Source organism: Punica granatum, chromosome 2 (assembly GCF_007655135.1).
Source record: "Punica granatum isolate Tunisia-2019 chromosome 2, ASM765513v2, whole genome shotgun sequence".
Taxonomy (NCBI): domain Eukaryota; kingdom Viridiplantae; phylum Streptophyta; class Magnoliopsida; order Myrtales; family Lythraceae; genus Punica; species Punica granatum.
In genome coordinates, this window is record NC_045128.1 from 34482839 (window position 1) to 34504891 (window position 22053).

At 37.5% G+C, this 22053-nt stretch overlaps 2 protein-coding genes across 2 annotated transcripts; one reads left to right on the forward strand and one right to left on the reverse strand.

Moving 5' to 3' along the window:
• Positions 1-1326: 1326 nt before the first annotated feature.
• On the reverse strand, positions 1327-4842 carry LOC116196671. Its single transcript, XM_031526528.1, has 5 exons — positions 4215-4842; positions 2965-4127; positions 2244-2663; positions 1923-2158; positions 1327-1749 (listed from the first exon to the last, which is right to left on the reverse strand). Exons 1-5 carry the CDS (start codon positions 4373-4375, stop codon positions 1480-1482), a joined length of 2250 nt encoding a protein of 749 aa, XP_031382388.1. The 5' UTR covers positions 4376-4842; the 3' UTR covers positions 1327-1479.
• Positions 4843-19150: 14308 nt separating this feature from the next.
• Positions 19151-21075, forward strand: LOC116194652 (myb-related protein 306-like). Its single transcript, XM_031523512.1, has 3 exons — positions 19151-19536; positions 19725-19854; positions 20075-21075. Exons 1-3 carry the CDS (start codon positions 19404-19406, stop codon positions 20829-20831), a joined length of 1020 nt encoding a protein of 339 aa, XP_031379372.1. The 5' UTR covers positions 19151-19403; the 3' UTR covers positions 20832-21075.
• The last annotated feature ends 978 nt before the right edge of the window (positions 21076-22053 follow it).

Genomic DNA, 22053 nt, shown 5'->3' on the forward strand with positions numbered 1-22053 from the left:
GCCTTTTATGGGCAGCTGCTTGGGCCGGGCCACGGAAATTCTCTAATTTGCTCACCCAAAAACTATATATATATATATATTGCTGTAGATTTGTAATATTGCAATCACAATTAGGAAAATGAGTTGTGTTTGGTTTTAGAGTTGAGTTGAGTTTTAGTTTTAATTATCTGTAATGATTATATTGTTAAATTATGAGAAAAAATGTGAAAAAGTAATGAATAGTTGAGAGAATTTAGTATTAAAAATTGAATTGAATTGTTAAAAATTTGAAAAAAAAATGAAAAAGTAATAATTGTATTGTTGAATTAAAAATAAATTGAGTTAAGTGGAGTGAAGTTAAAAAAATTTTAAAAACCAAACGGGCCCACGTGGTGGACCAATATTTGCGTTTAGCACAAAATATGTCCTACTAGAAAATATGCAAATTCAATTGGAAATTAATAATTATGCCGAATTGCATGTGCCTATATTTACCGACTGAGAGTGCTTAGAAAATTGTCATTGACTTTTGAAATTATGACAGTCTAATGTCATTCACTCTTGTTTTCAGCATATGCAAGTAGGCTCAATCGGCACAAATAGCAATGCGCAATTCAATTTTCCGTTTCTTGTACAGACTTAGAAAGAAGTTAATTTTTGGAGAGTTTTTTTCCCCTAAAATAATATAATATAACAGGGGTATTCGCAATTTGCCCAGCTAATTCCCACGATCCACGTGGACGCCTTCCAAGCCATGAGACAAGTCTGTTTGATCATAGGACTTACAGTGGGCTGAATAAAAAATATTTCCCTGCATAATATTTGAGATTACTCGAATTTACGACTGAAAGTTTTTTATTTAAACTTCATATAAAAATTTCAAATCCGATATTTGATATCTCACAGACAATATCTATCTTTCATACATACTTCATAGCTCAGATAATCCTATTTTGTACAACCTTATCAAGACATTTTATGTTGCGTGTGGTTTTAAAGTGTGATTTTAAAATTAAATTTTGATTTTAAAAAAGAGTGATATAAATGGAACCCATCTTTTGACTTTGTATGAGTTCTTTTATTTTGTTGTGAAAAAAATGGTATAAATGGGGTCCACTCTTTGATTTTGTATGAGTTATTTTGTTTTGTTGTGGGTAGAATTATATTAAAATTGTAATTTTAAAATCATATTATAAAACCAAACAAAGTATAAATTCCATTAATTAGAGATTTGAGTTCCAATTTTCAATTGCTTTTGATGTGTTTGGATTCTTATTTTATTTGTAAGGTTGATGCATTCCCTTATCAATTGTCAAGTGGTCAATTAAAAAGAGTACTTCAATCCTATTAATCAAAGAGTCCCATGATTCATAAATAATACCGAACCCAAAATCAAAATTTTATTTTTCCACCTTGATCTCATGTTGCTATTTGGATCTATGTACAAAATTTTACTATACAATGCTGGTCCTATGAATTCCTACGCGTATATAAAGCTGACTAACACGGGAAAAGCAGAAACGATGGTTCGACATGTATTCTCCGGTGCACAAAATTAATGCTGCTCAATTTGCCATTGCACCAGGCTAGTTGATCAGCCGATAATCTCGACATGCTCAGCACTCTCCTGACCAGCTTCATGTCCACTTGGGAGAAGAAGGCTAGAACTTGATCAGAAGAAGAGCCATCTTCCTCATCACGATGGTGCCTCTTTAACTTCCTCAATATGCAGTTTCCTCCTTTCAAAACCTCTTTCAGCTTCTTCTCCTTCTGCAAGTCGGGACGACAATCATGGTTGGTTACAACAATGTACAATATGCCGACAATTATGCGGTTGGTAATTGCATAATGTGGTTGGTAATTGCATAATGTAACGGTTTCCAGGTTATCTGCAAAGAGATAAGGATTCATAAGAAGTGCTGCAAGTATTTTCTCGGCCTGACCTTTTGAAGTGTTGTCTGAACCACTGAAAACAATTCTGAATCAGCGGGATCCTGGAGCTCGGGCTGGTCTGCCTTTCGATCCTTGTGAAGCAAACTGTTTGCATCTTTATCCGCTCGAATGAACCGCCAGAAGATCCTAATGGACTCCTCTAAGATCTCTACCAGCACATCACTGGAAACACCAAACTCACTTTTCCCTTCTAACCTACTCTTCTTTCTAGCCTTCAGATTGTCCTCTGCACCACAAGAAATCCCTCATAAGCCGAAACCCAATTCGAAGGAAAATATGTACGATTTCAAAGGGCAAATGCTTAAGCTCACCTCGAATCACCGGGACCTGAAGCAGATTGCGCATTAAGCACCGGCTCTTGACATAGTACTGCACCCTGGGCCCCTCGAACTGTTCATGCTCTAGGAATCTCTGCATCAGCACTTGCAGCTGCTGGAATTCGTTGGCGACCTCGTTGTACTGGCGTAGATTATATGGGTCTGCTTCCCACAGCTCGAGGGCCTTCTCGTATTGCCACTGCAGAAACTCCCACGAAAGGCACATTTGGCCTACGTAGACCGTCTCCAAGTCGCCATGGAGTTCTCGAGCAAACTTCATCATCGGGTCATCCTCAGACTTCTTGCTCTTCTCCCGGCACGGTCGAAGGGTTTGGGATAGAAGGGTTGCGAGTGACTGCGCGGAAGATTTCTGGCTTGAAATCGACTTGAACGGATCCTTTGTCTGTAGGAAACCTGCGGGATCATCAAAAACATAAGAAGCATAATCCAGAAACATAACATGATGAAAGCAATCTATCTTTCTAACCATTGCTAAGGTAATTATTACGTCCATGAGACCTGTGACGTGGGAACTGAAATTCAAAGTCACATGCTTTCCAAGTTATCATGGATCCAACAAAACAAATCTTGTGGGTCCCTTGTCTCTAACTTGCACTGGACTTCTAGGAGCAGGTGGAATGAATTTTGGTACTGAGAATTGAGGAAGCAGAAGAACAAATGTTTGAAGATAGTTATGAAGGATTAAGGAACTGACCTAAAGCATACATCTTCTGGTAATTCAAGATGTCGAACTTCCGCATCCTTTCCCGGTAGCTCTTGTACACCTTGTGGAGCTCGGACATCCGGTCTCCCCTGTGGGGCCTCTCGTCGATCTTCCATGGCTTCAGGTCATCCGTTATCCTCGGAGACTCGGAGTCTTCTGCTATGGTGGGAAGCCCCGTGGCCTTAACCTTCCGGATCTCCATCCTCAGTTGTTCTATCAAGTCCTGGTGCTCCCACTCGGCCTCCAACTTCGAGTCCTCGTTTTCTGAACTGTTACTGGTTGAATTTTCCGAGCCGTGATTGTCACTGTTGGGTGCTTCTGCGTCCTCTTCCTCCTCCCGTTCCCCTTCCCTTTTATGATTGCTCTCTTCGCGTCGAACTTCTTTCTCGGACTCTTCGAGCTTTCCGAGTTCTTTCCGCAAGTCCTCATCCTCGTCAGAGTCTCTCGTGTTGTTCAGTCCAAAATCTCCCTCGAAGTCTCCATCAGACAAGAACCCATCACTGTTTGAGTCGAGCAAGCGGCTCATGATCGAGAAATCGTGACTCGAACTCATAGAATCCGTATCAGAATCCGACATAAGCAGGTCCTTTTCAGACAGAACCCGGAATTGTCTTGGAGCAATTTTATCAAAAAATAAATGGCCTTTCAACTCCTTCAACAGCCCCTCCTCAAAAGCTTTGTACTCTCCCAAAGGGTCGGCCTCTTTCTTTTCGGACCTGTGATAATTGCGCGGTTTTGCTGGCACCTCTTCGGCTGAAATTTCAGTTTCCAGAACAATACTTTCATCAGAAGAGCGATCATTCGGTTCAGAAGACAATTCTTTAGTACTGCAACTCAAGAATTCTTTTTCCTCAGCAGAAGTATCCCTTGACACAACATCAGAATTGTCCTCGACCTGATTGTTTCTCGCGAATTCTTCGAAAGTCGGAAACTTGAAAGAAAAAAACAACTTGGGCGACTCGGTTTCGTCCAATTTATCAAGCACCGAATCCGAAACCGAGCAATCAACAGTATGAGGCTGCGGTTCCTCTGCTTCCACTGGAGCAGCACACATAGAGGTCTTATCTTTTTCCTCCTCAACAGCAACCCCACTGGAACTCACAGATTCCCGATTTCCATCCAAATTCCTCAGAGGGTTTTCAACCTCTTCACATCTACAAACGGAAACGAATCAAATCAGGAACAATAACATAGACGGACCGAAGGAAGAGGCAACAGGACAGACCGACAACCAAGAATACCTGAAGAAGAGCTTGTTGACAGCACGAAACAGGGGAACAAACAGGGCGGAGAGATACGCAGCCAAAAGAACAAAGCTCCGGAGAACAGCACCGTTCCGATAACCCATCCCTATTAAACTGAATCGGTGGTTGTTGAAAGGAGCCCTCTTCGGTGCCCCCATCAGTTTTAATCCGTCGCCATCTTTATTGAGCTCGAAGCAAAAACAGAGCAAAGAAACAGAGCAGAGTCCTCGAGCGCCTTCATAACCCCGCTGAAATTTTTGCACACGATCAAATTGACCCCCCACCAGTAAGAGAACAGGGACCCCATCTAAACCCTACTCATGCAGGGGAAAAGGTTCAACTCCTTTCCCCCAGTGTGATATCCGAGTCACGAGAGGTTGAGAGCCGACCTAATTGGAGAGCGGGGCAGGAGAGGAGAGGAGAGGAGAGAGGAAGAAAATAACATGTTAGCTACTGACTGTGTATTTTGGAGGTTTTAATCGGGAGGGTGTTATGGTGGTTACTTAGAACCAGCGATTTCTCCGATTACCGTTGTTGTATTGACGTCGCCAAGATCTCATTAGTTGGAAGGTCCCTCTGCGTTTCAATATACGCGTAGAGAGAGAGAGAGAGAGAGAGAGAGAGAGGCGGTGTGAAGAGAGAGATGGAGGGAGAGGGATTTGGTTAAATGGAAAGTTTACGCCTTTGATTTTTTTTTTTTAAAGTTTTACACGTGTAAACATATATATCACGTGTCATGTTTCATAAGTATATGAGATCACGGTAATGAGTCCTGATGCAGCATTATGACTCGAATCGGTCCCTTTTTCATCAGAGTTCAGTGATTATGGTTTATGGGAGTTGCCACGCTGATTTCTTTCTATACCTCGATTACTTATAAATATATATATATATATATATATATATTTATTACGTATTACTATTTAAAATCCATAATACTATTTAAAAATTATAAAATTTTCATTGAATTTTGTAAAACATGATACCATTTTTTTCACGTAAAACTTTTTGTGCGGATTTAACTCGTTAATGATGTGTTCCTAATGAATATCTAACGCGATCTATCAACTCGCAGCGTAGTTTATTAATCTCAATATATATGGAGATTTTCTTCAAAAAGAAATCCTCATTTGTTAGAAATTGTCTTTAACTGTAAAGGAGAAGTTTCCCATGTAATGCAGTGGAAGTATCGTGGAATATTATTACCTTGGGAGAATAATTCAAGAGTTGGAAGTTGGGGAATAGGGATAACTCATAACATTGTCCCTGTAACCAAACAGGGGTTGTTTTGCCGCGTTTCCATTTCCAAATTTGCTATTACCGGTCGGTAAGATATTAAACTCCATTAATTCAATTGTTGGGTAAACATTAAGGCCTGTTTGGTTTGATGAAATGATTTTAAAATCATAATTTTAATTTTAATTATACCCACTATACAATAAAAGCACACGTTTCCCAAGTCAAATTTATAATATCATCTCATTTGTCCTTTTCTATAATAAAAATTAAAATTATTTTAACCCTGAAATCAAACGCACTCTAAACCGGAAACGACTGAATGGGGGAAAAAAATTTGAATAGGGGTAACCGAAAGTCAAAAGTAAAATTACCTTGAAATAATTGTACCAGATACTGTTATTAATAGTTAATATATTGGGATATAAATACAAAGTGCATTTAATTCTTTTGATCGAAAACAGATATAGCCCGAGTTAGATTTTAGCGAAGAATGTCACTAGATTCGTGTTCAGATTATGAAACTTGCATGTGCGCGCAACATCGCAGCCACGAAATTTGGTCGTGATCACAGGTTCGTTTGGTACGACGGGCTTAAATTAGTTAATCCGAAAGAACATGTTACCAATCGTATTAACGCGTGGAGTGACTTTGGTTTCATGGAAAATGAGGGCGAAAGAAATCTTAATCCAAAAATAGTCAAAATTTGACATGTACGAGCGGGAAAAGTTCCCATTGCATGGAATTAATGTGTTCCTTAATGATCCCCAGCACGGTCACATCAACCTACGTATTCTGGACCAGAATATGTCTCTTGTTCTGTTGTCCAACCCCTTTCAGAAGTGAATTTCTCATGCACTGCTCATGCATTCATGCACTCTAAGCTAACCCCTCTTCACATACTATGAGGAGCCACGTACGGTCGAGCACCGTGCGTGCTGTGGATTTATGATCTCACCCGTTTTTTCGGGAGTTAATAGGAATATCGTATCGGTCGAGATTTTATGAGTTCAGAATCAATCGAGCAAGCATGCAAAATGGATATAAAATACACTTTAAAATTCACTTCTTGATAAAATGATTTTTTCTTTTCGGTGTGAACTATAATATTCGGACGCCCAATTGAACCCCTACTAATCCAATCGAACCGAGTCGACTCATTAAAAGGTAAAATTCACACAGCTTGAATTGATAAAATGAAATTTGAAAGCCCTACAAGAAAAATTCCTTTTAGAAACAATGATAATTGCTTTCAAAAGCCATTTATTTGCCTCTAAAGGTATTAGAGGCAAAAAAGTAAATTGCCTCAGTTACTAGTATCGTTTTAGATCTATAGAGACAAATTAGCAACAATTAATAAGTCTTTAATTAGTACTATTAGTTTTAATTAAATTTGTCTCCAATACGGAGATATAACAATAAATTTTGTTACTAAATTTATTATTTAGGATAATTGCAATTACTTCTATAATGTTCTTTCAAAATAAATGATGGTAATTACATTTGACTATTATCTCTCTCATATCTTTATATTATGCTTTGAACCCGACTCGAACCCTTGACCTCTAGTATAGTATTTTTAGTCTTGCGTTCTTTACCATTTCACCACCAATGCATCTTTGAATTGAATACATTTAATTTATATTTAATATTTTTATCAAGCCTCAATAAATATGAAATTTTTTTATTTATATAATTATTTAAAATTAAGAAAATAATTAATATGCACTTAATATTAAATCAAACATTGTGCATATATATATATATATATATATATATGTCGTTAACTTCTCCGGTGGTAAGTCGAATATCGTTAAATTATCCAAAAATTTATGTAATAAATCATATATAAGCATAATAGATGAAGTAAAATACAAAAAAAATATTAGTTTACTATTTTATTCAAAATCTACATAACATAATATATATTTTCTACTTATGTTGAGAGTAATTTGAATATCATTTAATTCATGTCGAATAAATTATTTATGTTTAGGTAAAAATAATTCATCAAACTTTCAACATTTTATCTACTTACTCTGTAGGTAAAATTTCGTAAGTTGAAGGTAAATGAGAATTAGATTTAGAGGCAATTATATTTTAGAGATTATATTAGGGGCAAAAAAGATTGGATTTAGAAGCAGTTAATACTTTTACTTTCTAAAAAAATATTTAGGAACAAATTTTCTATATGCCTCTACTAATATGTTTCTAAAAGTTATTCTTTTGAGGCAAAACACTTATTTGTTGATAATAATTGTGATATAGATTTGTAATTTAGTAAAGTATTAACTTTAGGTGCTTTTAGAGGCAAATAAAATTTACATAAGAGACATATATTGTATTTGTTTCAAATGAGAATTTTAGAGACTAATGTTATAATTACTTTTCATTATTTGTCTCTAATAAGGGCGTTTGTTGTAGCCAAATATATATTTGATCATAAAGTTCTGTATCACATGGACTCTAGTAACACTTGAATTTTTGGAGCTTGCTTGGCCCTTCAAGTGACAAATGATGAATCTTCTTTCGTTAAGTGCTCTGATCTGGTTGTGGATTAATATGACTGGTGGGGAAGATTATTACATACGATCTAGCTTTAATATAATAAATTATTTTCTGTTTAACTTGTATCGATTTTTCACGAGACACCGACCTCTCTTTGTTTTCGCGTATTAGTTGAATCATATTGATGGAACTCCCATTTTTAAACAAATGTATCTTAAATTTTTTATTTAAATATAATATATAAAAGTTGAGCGTGAAATGTGAGTGTTCCATTTTGATAATCCTCACATCTCTAAATTCTCTAAATTTTTGAAATATAGAAGTCTTAGTGATATTATAAAAATTAGTTATTAAATTGAAAATCATGAATCAATAAAGTTCTATTAAAAATAAAATTAGTTTTTTTTTCAAAAACTATAAAATTTTATGGAGAAATTATATAATTTCTTGATAAATATCAAACAATTATATTCTTATCAATTTTTAAAATTATCAGCGCCACGCATGGATTTATACGCAATTTAATTTATTATTGATGAGACATCAAAGGAAATATAAGAAAAAAGTCTAGAAACTAAATATTCCAAAATTTCCGCCTCCCGGACACCTGTATGTCTCCTCTTTTTAATTTGTGCATGGATGCGAAAACCCTCCACAATGATGCATAATTAATTCTCCGATATATATGATATATATTATATTACATGTCAAAAGTTATCCAAATTGAGATAGAAAAAAATTATCCATATAGAGTCATAAAAAAAACATTTCATCAAAATATAGCAGGGAAGCAGCAGTACTATATATTAATAAAAAAAGAAGCAATCTTACATACAAGACATAAAAGAACAGGCTGTCCTCCCGGAAGACAGATGAATTTTCCGAACTATGTATATGCAATATTCACGGGAATATCTAAGAATTATTGTGGTTTAAGGTTGTTGGTTTTGACGGAAACGACAAAGGATAGGGATAGGGAAGTTATGTCAGATCATCAGTTGTATATTCCCAGCGCGCGCGCGCACACACAGACACACACACACACATATATATATATATGTTGTATTAAAATCATAAATTAAAATCCAAATAACAAAGCAAAACTGGTCAATGTTCTTCGGCTTAATTCGATGGACTCCGATGCTGATGATATTGGACGACCGTATTTTTCAGTCAAATTAAACTTCGTTGTTCTTTATAATCCTGCAGAGAGTATGTCCCAGATTATTATAATTATTATTATATTTATTCGAGTTTCTTATGATTATGTCCTGTTTCATAAGAAGCACAAAGGATATTTAACAATTAACGTTAGTTTGATGTCAGGCATCTAACTTGCAACTATACTACATGCAATCATTGATTAAATGGGGCCAGAAACAGCTGTGTTCGATCGTGGCGATCGATATCCACAGCATGTTACAATTTTTAAAAGAACCAAACGACCGTGTCTTTGATATTTTTCGATGTTGATGACAAAACAACAAGAAATTGAATGGTGCCACACGGTACTAATTTTTACGATGATATTTAACGGTTTATTGGATATGCTTCGTTTTCTGCATTTTGATTATGCAATCCAACCACTTTATATCAATAAATAATTAATCATAACTACATGCTTACGGATTTTGATAGACTAGAGAAGACAATTTCCAATTTTTAATTTTTTGAAAAAAAAATTCAGTCAAAATCCTATGGATTTTTTTAGATAATGCTTTGTGTACAAGGATTCAGTGACAATAGAGAGAAACACTTAATTGCAAAGCAATTGAATGAAAATGAATTACGATATTGAATAACAATATGATAATTACAATTCGAATATTAAAAGATAACAGACTCGAAATAAAGTTACAGAGAATGACATATTCTGCTTTCCATCGACATATGTAGTTTAGGTTATGAAAAACCCTGACTCAAGCTCGCCCAAGTTCAAAAATTTGGAACGATTGTAACCACATTGAGATGCTTGGAAGCAAATGTCGTGGGATGGTGACAACCTTCCAGGACAAGAACTGATAGAGTCGTGATCGTGTCGTTGAGGAATACTCATACCGCCACAGACTTTGAACCCGAATTGTTGAGGAATAAGCCCTGCCGCTACAAGTTCGGTTATCTAAATTACCCTACTCATAAGATAAGAGGGATGATGCTCCCTAGCTAAGCCAAGCTGCAATATGTCGATAGTTGCGTGTTGAGTTGTTGTTGTTATCCCATGAGATCAGCTGGTATTTATAGACCTCCAAGCTCCCCTGGTTGTTATGTTGGTTGCTCTAAGGTGGAGATCGTGGGCAAAGTGACTGAAGTGAACTTCCTTGTTGATTAAGGACAGTATTTGGGTGCTCCTCACCCCAAGTAAATCTGTTAGTAATCATCTGGGTCATGTCTTCCATGCACATTTTTCATGTGATCTTATCCTTGAGGGTCATGTCTTCACTTTTATCCACGTGGAATTATCGTCAAACTGTTCTTCTCCAACTTAGAATGGTTCGGCGGAATGAGCCATTAGGTCATTTTTCACTTGTTGGTGATTCGACCGAGCATATCATTCGGTCCATAATCCAAAATGCAGCATATCATCTTTCTATGTTAGACGACATGGAAAATTCGAGTCATAAACTTATTGGTTATTGTAGACAAGTTTCTGACCTTTATCTATTTACGCCAGCGACCCCAAATGTATTGATCCAGTGCTAACCCATTAGATTCATGCCATGTGGCATGGGCTGGAAAACTAATTTCGTGCTGGAAACACTACGTAAAGTAAATCCATTCTACAACAACGAGCTCACCTTCAAGGCCGTTTTTAACACGAAGAATGATTTTCTCATAAATTTTTGTTATCCTAATCAGTTCTAATTTTAATATGGCAAATTTCATTATCCTGCTTCTCTTTTTCGCGAGCACGCGCGCTACCCATATATAGATGTTGCATGCGTAACATACAGAGCCAGCATCTGAGACACGAAAGGGGCTTGACCGGATCATAATTTTATTTTCGACCATTTCTTTTCCGTTTAACTAATTAGCTCATTGATAAGCAAATTAAGTAATTACCATTACCAACGTGAATTGGTTCAAACAGTTCAACATTTATTCTGCTTAAATAAAATCTCGAGTTAGAGTTCTTATGAATACAAAAAATTCATATTGTGAGAGTTTTACTTCTTAATCGACCGACTCGACTTGACTGGATTAGTCAGGCCCAACTGAGCTTTCAAATACCAAAATTCACTAAAAAAAACAAAATAATACCATTGAATAACTGAATTGAATTTGGAAGCTTCTGCTCGACCCCTGCACGACCACCTCGTCTTTGACTTTAATCACATATTTCAACTTTGGAAAACTAGACACTCATGCGTAAATTGATTTATTATGATCATTTCCTTTTTCTTTTAATGGTAAATTAAAATTAATCAAATAATAACCTGCTGTTCTCTAATGAATAGCTAGTGGCCTTTTACGTGCCTGGTCATCACAACCGAGGATATCAAAGAAGGGCAGTCGAGCGTTATCTTTTTTTTTTTTTTTTGGCAAAGGATTTCTGTTATATTTTGATATTTAGGGATGACTAATGCATATCAATGACAACTGAGCTCGAGAAGGAAATTCAACTGTCGAGTGAGCATCCAAACATGAGTAGTATTGAAGGGAAAACATCAAGCTAATAGCCATTGATCTTGCTGGGCTGTATGTAAAGAGTTCAAATAATGGAAAGCATTAAAGCAAAACAAAACAACAACAACAACTAATAGAGGATGATATGCGATCATAGATTTCCATTTATAGTTATTGTATTCTAGGCATTTATCGATATACATTAGAAAATCAATTAGGGATATCAAAGAATATTTGATATTTATGATATTATGTAATCTTTGATATATTTCCACAATTGTTGAATTCCATCTACTATAAATAAGAATACATTCACACCATTTGGTGAGTGTGACATTCTAGTAAATTCTCTATATTCTTTATGGTATCAGAGCGGGACGATCTTGCTGCTACTGATTAAAGCTTCCGCTAAATACGTTCTCCGGCGCGTCCGGCCATGACTGGGCGCGCCCGGCAACCTCAATTTTGCACTTGTCAACCCAATTTCTCTACCTTTCTTCCACAGTTCTACCTGGGAAAGCTTCATTTTCCTCGCCTACTTAGATTGTTTGAAATAAATCTCTCATCCCTGCAAATTGTCTCCGTCTCCCGCTTACTGACAAGAATACCTCAAATTCTTTTGTCCTACTGCAGCGATAGTCAACATTGGATTTGAGTCGCACAATTTCAAGTTTTTCCTTCCTCTCTTTCTCTAGACTTATCTGTGGAATCTCTCTCGTTTTTTCCGCCCCAAATCTCGACAGTTATCTTTTCTGCTACTACTGGTCGTGCTCGACCTTCCTTAAATTTTTTGTTGTCCCGAACCCGGTCACGGCCTCATCTTCTCAAGTCTCTCTTTTGCCAATGCTCACAGCTTTTCTCTTTGTTGGCCTTTCCCTCTAAACCTTTCACGCCCAATCTCCTTTAAAACTGGGCTATTGCATTTTTTTTTCCTCTTTCAGCCTATTCTACTTGTGGTCACAGGCTTTTACACTGCCAAGGACGTGAAAGCCAGCTTTTCCAAGCCATTTCTAATTCACTTCATCAGGCAGCGACCGATCAACTCAATGGTGCTCTTACGGAGGGTCTATTCACATCGCATTTGCTAAAATCAGTTTCAAGCTCAACGTGCGGCCTCCCCGTTGTGCTTGCGGAGGAGTATTAGGGAGAGAATCGAGAGATATATATGGAGAAAATCAATTAAGGATATCAAAGAATATTTGATATTTATGATATTATGTAATCTTTGATATATTTCCACAATTGTTGCATTCCATCTACTATAAATAATAATACATTCACACCATTTGGTGAGTGTGACATTCTAGTAAATTCTCTATATTCTTTAACAACAACAATAATAATAATAGAAAACACGAGATAGTCTTATTAAAAAAGTAAAAAATAAAGAGTAAGAGAATATAGCGCAATTACTCATGCTATCACCTGATAACTAAAAGTTTTCAGATTTAATATTTAGTGGGATTATCCATACTTTTTTATTAGTTATTAGAATTTATACTTTATCGTACTAGGCTTGTGGACATCCCTTGTAATCAAAAAAAGGGAATATAGTGCAATTCGTAAACTATGCTTCATGTCCATGTACATGTCAAGTTACTGGACAAGGATTTAAAATCTTATCAAAAGTATTTCGTAATAAGAGCTAAATCAGTGCACGGACGAAATTAATTTTAGACAACAGACTAAGAAACAACTCATGTTTTCCAAAAAAAACCTAAAAACTGTGACAGATTCCTATAGATTGTATATTTGTTGTCAGGTTTCTTCATTCAAATTAAAAATTTTGTTTTAGCCAGCTCGCAGCAGCTTTGCTGATTTCTAGAATCGTTTTTATCTTTTCGTGTTGTATTGCAATGATGGTTATTAATCTTGACTACATATAGAGATGATGGCGGTCTCATGCATGTCCACACGTGTGAAAAACAAATGGCTCCACGTAATCAACCTTTTCCAGCACCGGTATATATATTATAAATAAATAAATAAATAAATATATATATATATATATATATATATATACACACACATGCACGCTACATATTTTTTTCTAAATAATGAGGGGTCCGAGTTTTGATCGAATAATCCGTAATCTATTATATATTCGACATTATTATTAATTATACGACAGAAACGGAAAATTTTGGAAATATTTACTTGTACATCTTTGTTTCTTTTATGTAATTCCAATAATAAAGAAACAAGGCTCATTATCGGGATTGCCTAATTACAAACAAGGCATATATCATGAGAAATAAAATATAGTGAGGCGGCGGCCGGCCATCCATATGCTGTTCTGTCTCCAGCCGTCTTCATGGTCATATGGACATGAATATCCTCATATGTGCCTAGCCATGCAAATTTTGTATTAGCTATCTGAGCATATCAATTATCTTTCGAAGCCACCGACAAATGTCTCCGGGGGAATTACCTACGTGATTCTAATCATGTCGACATGGCTTTTTGTCTTAGGAGAAAATATTCACCAGAAAGTGCTGCAAGACTTGCCAAACATATAGGCAAACATGTATATATAACTGTATCTATAATCTTGACTCATCAGTCATCACGTTTCGGATTGGTTCTCTTGTGGGCAGTGGTATATTAAATCGCTCGGGCCATCAAAAACGCGTTTTGAAGGTAAATATATATACATATATACCTACATATATTAAACAATTATTAGGAAATATATTATATATAAATATATATATATGTCTGTATATATGCGCGTGAAATCCACCATGTGAATAGGAACTTTTTTTTTTGTTGGTTTCTTGCGGGACAAGAGAAGACGAAGCTTTTGGTTACTCTCTTTTTGTGAATATTTCATCATCTTTGGCACGAAATGGAGAGAGGCACAGACAAATGGACACGCGCATGCAGAGCAGCCCCTTTCAATGTTATTCTTGGATGATGGAGGCAAACATACATAGAGTATAGGCAGTTGCATATGTACGTCGTGTGTGTATATATAGAAATAGAATCAAATATATATATATATATATATAGTACTTTGCATATTTAATACTCGTACCAAATGGCTTTTTGTGTTCTCACGAAAACTTAAATATGAATCGTGGAATGTCTCTCGATCTACAAAAGTTCCAATATAGAAAGTTAGGTTGGACTCGCTCTAGCTAGCTAGATGGGAACATATAGAAGTTTTGGTCTTAGCCAAAATGAAGGGTTCCCCGACTTGCAAGTAATAGCGGATGTTTCTTGTGCTCAAATATATCCGGTTCAAATATGTAAATGCGCTATGTACGCAGCTTATTATCGATTAAAGTACAACACGATGATATAATATATATGTTCACGTAACAATGCTTGAACAACGATTGGTAAGTCATCCCTATCTCAAAGTGTCTATGACTCGTGAAACAAGCCAGACCTATTGGTCCCATCAGTAAATAGTCTTTCCCTTCTAGAAATCTAGCTTGGAATTCCCTCAACCTCGGTTTTGTTCATCTCTGACTAGGAATAGCATTAACCCATAGGATGATAATAAATGCCACCTTCCACATATTGAAAATGAAATTCTCACATCTACCGAGAATATGAAAATGAAATTCTCACCTAGGTACTGTTCAAGAGTCTTCTTTTTAATGCTGAAGTGCCTAATACGACGGAGACTCATTACAACCGAAGCTTCTATATACATGTTTCCATTTGCCATTTTTGAACAATTCAAAGATTGAAGTATGGGTAACGAAAAATGGTAGGCTGACCTATAAATTACATTGTGATGCGGGATCTTCCCTACTACTACTCGCGAGGATTGCAAGGTTTGACATTTGCAATTTGATCGAATTTATTAACCAAAGGAAGAATAAGAAGAAAGGAAAGAACCGTTTGAATGAAATTGAATTTCGCCGACCCCTAAGATAAAGGATAGATTAGTCGATATGTGTGTGTGTGTATATATATAGGGATGGATCTACAAATTTAATTCAAGGAGGGCAAATTAAAGTGAAGGCAAAATGAAAAACTTAAATCGTAAAGTCAAAGGGGAACAAGATAAGAAAATTTTGACGACACCCCTATAATTTGTAAAAGAATGAAAGTCAATTTAAAAATTTATTAATACTAGGTTGAGATTGACGCTACTGCACTTAACCACACCCTCTTTCTAGTTTCTAGTTAATTTGTCCCGTTAAGTAATGAATGAACGAAATCTACGTAAGGAAGTTCGATTATAGTTGATGATTTGGATCTAACTTCCATAGTTAGAATTCATCGATTATCTGCTGGACTGCAAGTGGCCATTAATTAGGAGGGCGATATATATGTCCGGTGATAAAGTTGGGCTGGGGAAGTGGAAGCTGCGATGACTGTATGGGCCTCATGGTTGATTCCATGATCGGGGCTTCTGTTTCTAATAAGGTTTTGGGTTCTTGTAAAGCCCAATAGACCTACCTGGATTGTAATCCCGTTTTCTTAAGAAATAATAATTAGCATTAACCAGATTAACAACACCATTTGAAGGAAAAAAAAATTGCAAGCAAGAAGAACAATATTCATTAGCCCGTTTGTTCTAAGTCCAAGCATTAGCTGGAAAATACAACAAAATCCACAAACATGTGCTGTTTCTTTTGTCGGGCAGCAGTTGGAACGATTTTGTTTTATTTTTTTATCCTTAGGAATTGCTAGGAAGCATTTCGACAGCTTTCTCACTGTTTTATAGAATACGAATTAAAACCAGGCAGATTCTCGTAGATGATGGAGGTGACTTCCTGAAGTTATGGGCAAAAGCTCAATAGCATTCATAAAAGTTACTAATTAAATTAACAAATGAAGTTCGGTCCGTCGAAACACCAAAAGTTCAGAGAAATTTAATTTCCCTGCCAACGCCCTTCGGTCCATCCCCAATAAAGTTAATAAATTCCATAAACGGAAATGAAGTTCATGAATACAATGAGCCGCTCTCAGTACCGTGGCATACTATACTAAAGAAGAATTCCTCGTTGCCCTTAGGAAATTTTGATTACTTTTGCACATTTTCATGCGATGTCAAAAGGCAAGCCCCTAAACAAGGAACGTCATGAATGCTACCTATTCTCTCAAATCAATCTAAGTGTTAATCTTGTTGCTGAATAATATATTTCATTAATATTAAGAAGTGACAACTACTTCTGCGACTGGATTTAGGTCCGAATACTCATCATAAGTACATAGTGAATGAAAATTTGATATTGAGCCAAATTGGCTCAAGTCATGGGCGATGGTATTGTCTGACTTAGGAATCCATGAACATAACCATCCCGAAAAAAGATTGAGAATAGAAATTATATTCTTAACTATGCTCCTAATCTCCCAAGAAGTGCTACGTGGGTACAAATGGCTTCTACCAATAGTAAGACATCGCAACGTAGCCAAATCTTTGTCAATCCTCTTTCCACAACTATGGTTAGGGCGATGAGAGTTACTATGGCCTCTGCTTGGAGTGGTTTGTCTTCATGGGAGATCTGGAACCTTGATATAGGCGATTCAGGTGTTATATAAGTCCCGAGAGGCATGATCAACTACTGTTCTAGGCTGCATCCGTACAAATGATGCTCCATTCCAGTCCTATAGGTTCCTGTGATGCTGTGAGTTGCAGAGGTGGTGTGTGTGAGCTTCCTTCTTGTTGGCCCGCGTTGCGTCCACTCCTGTTGTGCTCCACGAAAGACCTTTTGATTCTTTTAATAGTTTTGTGGAGATCTGCTGGTTAACTTGCATGCAAAACATTATTTCTCGAGCTTCATAATTGATAAAAAGTGATTGCTGCAAGTGCTAATCTTGTAGATTATGTAATGATAAACCTCATATATATGGCATCTCTGCTGCCTTGATCCATGCAGTTGGATCGACCAGACTCATAAGTAAGAACTACGACGACAGAATTTTATAGCTAGCTATAACTCGTCGGTTTGAGGAGCTATTGCATGAACCACGTGCGAACATCGATTTCCCAAGTTTTACGTTGAGGAGCGCAGTGGACCACAAAGCATGCAATTGTATTAATTTGCAATTAATTGAACTTCGTAACTTCAAATATATTAGCCGTGTTGCCATGAGCAACAAGGTCAAGCTTTTCATTCAATATGACACACAGGCTTTTAACCCATCGTCCTCGTCACCTATAATGCAGCAGACCTAATAACTTATTGTCAACATTTTTTTTTTTACTATTCCTTGCGGAATCTTTTCACCCTCTCCTTAAATCACTTTGACTGCTTCAAAGTTCAAACATTACTCATCTTCGACCTTTCCCTTTCAAAGCGCATAACCAAAAATTTAAAATAAAATAAAATCTCAAGTCTTGCAACAATATTGCTAAAAGAACGTGAATTTCACTAGAAGCACATCCTTCATTATCAAAGTTGACAGAATCTAGCCGAGTAGATCATGGTACTAGTTGTTCCGGTGACGGCGCCTGGTGGTCTGATGATGTTCTAGTAGCCTGAAACACAAACAAAAGTCGAGCTCAACGGGGTCTGGATCGGCTCCTGAATGTCTCATTAGTCAAAGTGTCTCGGTAAGGAAAAGGCAAAGGCGGGAAGTGTAGAGGTCTTAAATGAGTCAGAGATCATCCCTTGCAAGTAATGCGTTCTTTCGGATGCTTTTAGACTAACCTGGGGGTGTATTCTAGTAGTCGATTAATCCAACTCTCGAATCTCCTAATCGTATATATGTAATTTTTCCATTTCAATCCTCCCGGCAAGTGAAGAGGCTAACTAAGAATGAAGTCGGTAGTCAAGGTGGTGTTTTTTGAGGAGCTCCTTTACCTGTCGGATCTGCCAGTGACCTTGGCTAGTGTCCATATAGTTCAAAACTAATGATTTTTACAGGATTTGGTTTCTGTCAATAAACTGACAACATTTGGATATCAAATTCATTTTTTTAATGTTCTTTTTACTACTTCCAGGTTTTATATATATTGTGTGGAGAGGAAATAATAATAATAATTGATTTAAAAGGCTGTAAAACAATTAAGCGGAACACATGGGATAATGGGGGGGGAGGGGTTTCCCGGGGGCAAACCACATTGAATGCCACGCGGTTTTGTGCCGCAGAGAGTATTATTTCAAATTTTTTTGAGTAAATTCCCACTGCTTGGACTTTTGCCCCCTCCCCAGTCCACTCGGCCCCATCAACCATTTAATGTTTCTCCTCTTCCTTTCCTTTATGCTCTGCCGTGCTCCCCTCTCCCTCATTATTCTCAATCTTAGGCTTAATTAGTCAGATTAGATTAGATTAGATAGATGCATAATTGAAGCATGGCGCAGCTCCTTACTATTATTTCATTATATATTAAGATCGCAACGAGGGTTCGGTTCGACAGTCATTTCGCTTTCCCCGTGAATGACGGGACAGAAATCGGCGATGCTGATATCTCCGATTGATCGAGGCCAACTACGTTACGAAAACGGCAAACATAATCAAATGATGTAACACACACACACACACACACGGTTGTTCTTCCAAGCTGGCTTGATCGCTCCTTGCCATTAGAATATAACTTGCAGCAAGCACTGGGTGATTAATTTTACGAGTAAATGCACTTAGCTGTCGCCTTTTTGACCGATTGAGTGGCCGCCCCGTCCTTTTCCTCAAGTCAGCGCCCCTAATAAAAACATGGGTCGCTCCCATAACTTTCGCTATATATTGTATGCACCAATCAGAGAGATGGATCAGTGAACATCTTGGGGACTTGTTCTTGGACTCCTGTCTTGTTTCTCGACCTCGGCTTCACCAAAAGTCCAACAGTAGTCCGAAGAAAGAAGATATATATTGAGGTGAGGAAGAAAAGATAGAGAGGAAGAAGAAAGGAAGATGGGGAGGCCGCCTTGCTGTGACAAAGCGGGTGTCAAGAAGGGTCCGTGGACCCCTGAGGAAGACATACTACTCGTCTCTTACATTCAAGAACACGGCCCCGGCAACTGGAAATCTGTTCCTACTCATACCGGTAATTACTTTAGTTAGATCAAAATTAACTATGTGTATAGTTGCCGGCATCGTCGTTCATGCCCTCTTTCGAAATAAGTGTTCACGACATATGGCGGCACATTAGTTAGCAGGTTTAGTTACTAGCGTTTCGTTAATTTGTGTTGCTTCGGTTAATGAAAGTGTTTTCCTGTCGGCACTATGTTTCAGGGTTGCTTAGGTGCAGCAAGAGTTGCAGGCTCCGGTGGACGAACTACCTCAGGCCGGGGATCAAGCGCGGAGACTTCACGGACCATGAGGAGAAGATGATCATCCACCTCCAGGCTCTTCTTGGGAACCGGTAATCATATAACTCTCGATCTCGTCCCCGTCATTGTGAAGTTTCTGCACCCACATATCGTGTCGAATGTCGAGAAATTAGGATCATGCCGTAACCAAATGGATTTCCCGGTTGATCTTATTATGCGGCTACTAAGCTGCAGTGAAGTTATTAGCTAGGGTCTGGGAGTTGGCACGGCGGGTCATATGTTCATTGATTGCAATATTTATTACCTTTACAGCTGGGCTGCAATAGCATCTTATCTTCCGCAGAGGACTGACAATGACATCAAGAACTTCTGGAACACCCATTTGAAGAAGAAACTCGGGAAGCTGCAATCACCCAGCGGATCCGACGATGCCTTGGCTAGCAATTCCAAGACAATGTCGACAAGAGACCGATGGGAAAGAAGGCTTCAGGCCGATATCCAGACAGCCAAACAAGCCTTAAGCGAAGCCCTATCCCCTGAGAAACAGGACCTTATTTCGGACTTGAGAACTTTTTCAGTAATTGCTCCTAAGAAACCTGCCCAGGCACCAACCTATGCCTCCAGCACTGAGAACATTGCTAGGTTGCTCAAAGGATGGACCAAGAAGTCGCTCCCGAGGCCCACCCGACCTATTCCATCCGACCCGGCAGCCCGTCGTGCTTCCGGCAGCAAAGATGGGTCAGAGTCGTCCTTCAGCGAAGGCACTCTGAGCACCACTGCTGCCGCCAACTGTTACAAGAGTGAAACTGAAGTCCTGTCCTGCAGTGGGGGATTGGAACCGTTTCTTGGGTTAGAACCATTTGGGCCCACGAGTAGTTCCGATTTTTCTAATTCGGCATCGGGAGAAATGAGCCCGAATTATCTCCAGAACGAGACCAAACCGGGTCCAAGTTTGCTGGAGCAGCTGCCGTGGTCATTGCTCGAGAAGTGGCTGTTCGATGAAAGCTTATACGGGAAAGATCTCCAGCTTAGTGAACTCTTGCTGGATGAAGATGCTAATTTCTTCTAGCTGCTAGCGTTCTGGAATTTTTTTGGGGCTCGATCTTTTGAGTTATTTTGTATTAGATCGGGGTCCTACGAAATTAACTTAACGGAAAATGAGTATGAGTTGAAAAGCTAGTTATTAGCTAAAATGATATATCAAATGGTCTGATTCAGTAATTAATAAATGGTTGTGAACGATTCGCTCTAAAACATATATATGCATGAAACGAAACATATATATGGCATATATGTAACATGTTTGAATTGAACTTGTGTTTGCCTATTTGTTGTGAATTGCATTCCTCAATGCTGATATTATCATGCTACTAATGTTGTATATACAGTGGACCAATTCATTAATTTCTTTATAAAAGATCTCTAGCAGGGCTTATATTTTTCTTATTATCTTCCCATAATTTTGATATTAAAAAATAAAAAATAAAAAATAAAACTTACGACAGCAAACTGAGAAAATAAAATATAGCCTTGTGAATGAATGTTTGAAGCCATACTACGCAGACCAACTGATTAGAAGTTGTATACCAAATTATTTGGTTAAAACTCTCGTGGACGTACATATATAAACGTAAGTATCCACGTACAAGTATATATTAACGTGATAACGTCAAAATCACAAATGAGACACATCAATCATAAGAGGTTGTCCCGCTGATGTCACCCGGTGCTCTACTGATGCTTTGATGGCTTGAAATGCACAAAGGAAAGCTGAGCCCAAGACCGAGACCGAGCCCCAGCCCGAGCCCAAGCCTTGGGGTTGGGAGTCTAGATCAGCCCTTCGATGCCTAGGTCAGAGAGAGCTCTCGAGGGGAAAGTACGAAGGTGGAAAAGTATGGAAGTTTGAGTGATCAGTGAGACATTTCCTGACGAGCAGTGTGTTTTGAGAAATTATAGTCTTATCTGGGGTGTAATTTAATCGGTCAGTCCAACTCATCAGTTCTATTTGGATATATGTAGGACATCCATTTCAATCCTTCTTGTATGTGGAGAGGCTAAGTAAATTGGTAGTCGGGATAGTCATTTGTTGGTCATCTTAGATGGTGTCCAAATCTTATCTTAGAAAAAAAAAGAAGAAAATTTCATGGATGATTCTTCAAATGAAATATATATTCTATATTTCCATTAAAGGATATTTATATATTGTATATGAATACTGATATTAATTATGGGTAAGAAATTTAATTTTCATAAATCGGGATCCTTTTGCATGTTGAATGTGACCACAACCA

Coding starts and splice junctions, on each gene's coding strand:
- LOC116194652 (XM_031523512.1), top strand. CDS start 19,404: ATGGGGAGGCCGCCTTGCTGTGACAAAGCGGGTGTCAAGAAGGGTCCG. Junction 19,537..19,724: donor ATCTGTTCCTACTCATACCG/GTAATTACTTTA, acceptor ACTATGTTTCAG/GGTTGCTTAGGTGCAGCAAG. Junction 19,855..20,074: donor CAGGCTCTTCTTGGGAACCG/GTAATCATATAA, acceptor TTACCTTTACAG/CTGGGCTGCAATAGCATCTT.
- LOC116196671 (XM_031526528.1), bottom strand. CDS start 4,375: ATGGGGGCACCGAAGAGGGCTCCTTTCAACAACCACCGATTCAGTTTA. Junction 2,159..2,243: donor TCAGGTCCCGGTGATTCGAG/GTGAGCTTAAGC, acceptor CTTGTGGTGCAG/AGGACAATCTGAAGGCTAGA. Junction 1,750..1,922: donor TTCAGACAACACTTCAAAAG/GTCAGGCCGAGA, acceptor CCCGACTTGCAG/AAGGAGAAGAAGCTGAAAGA.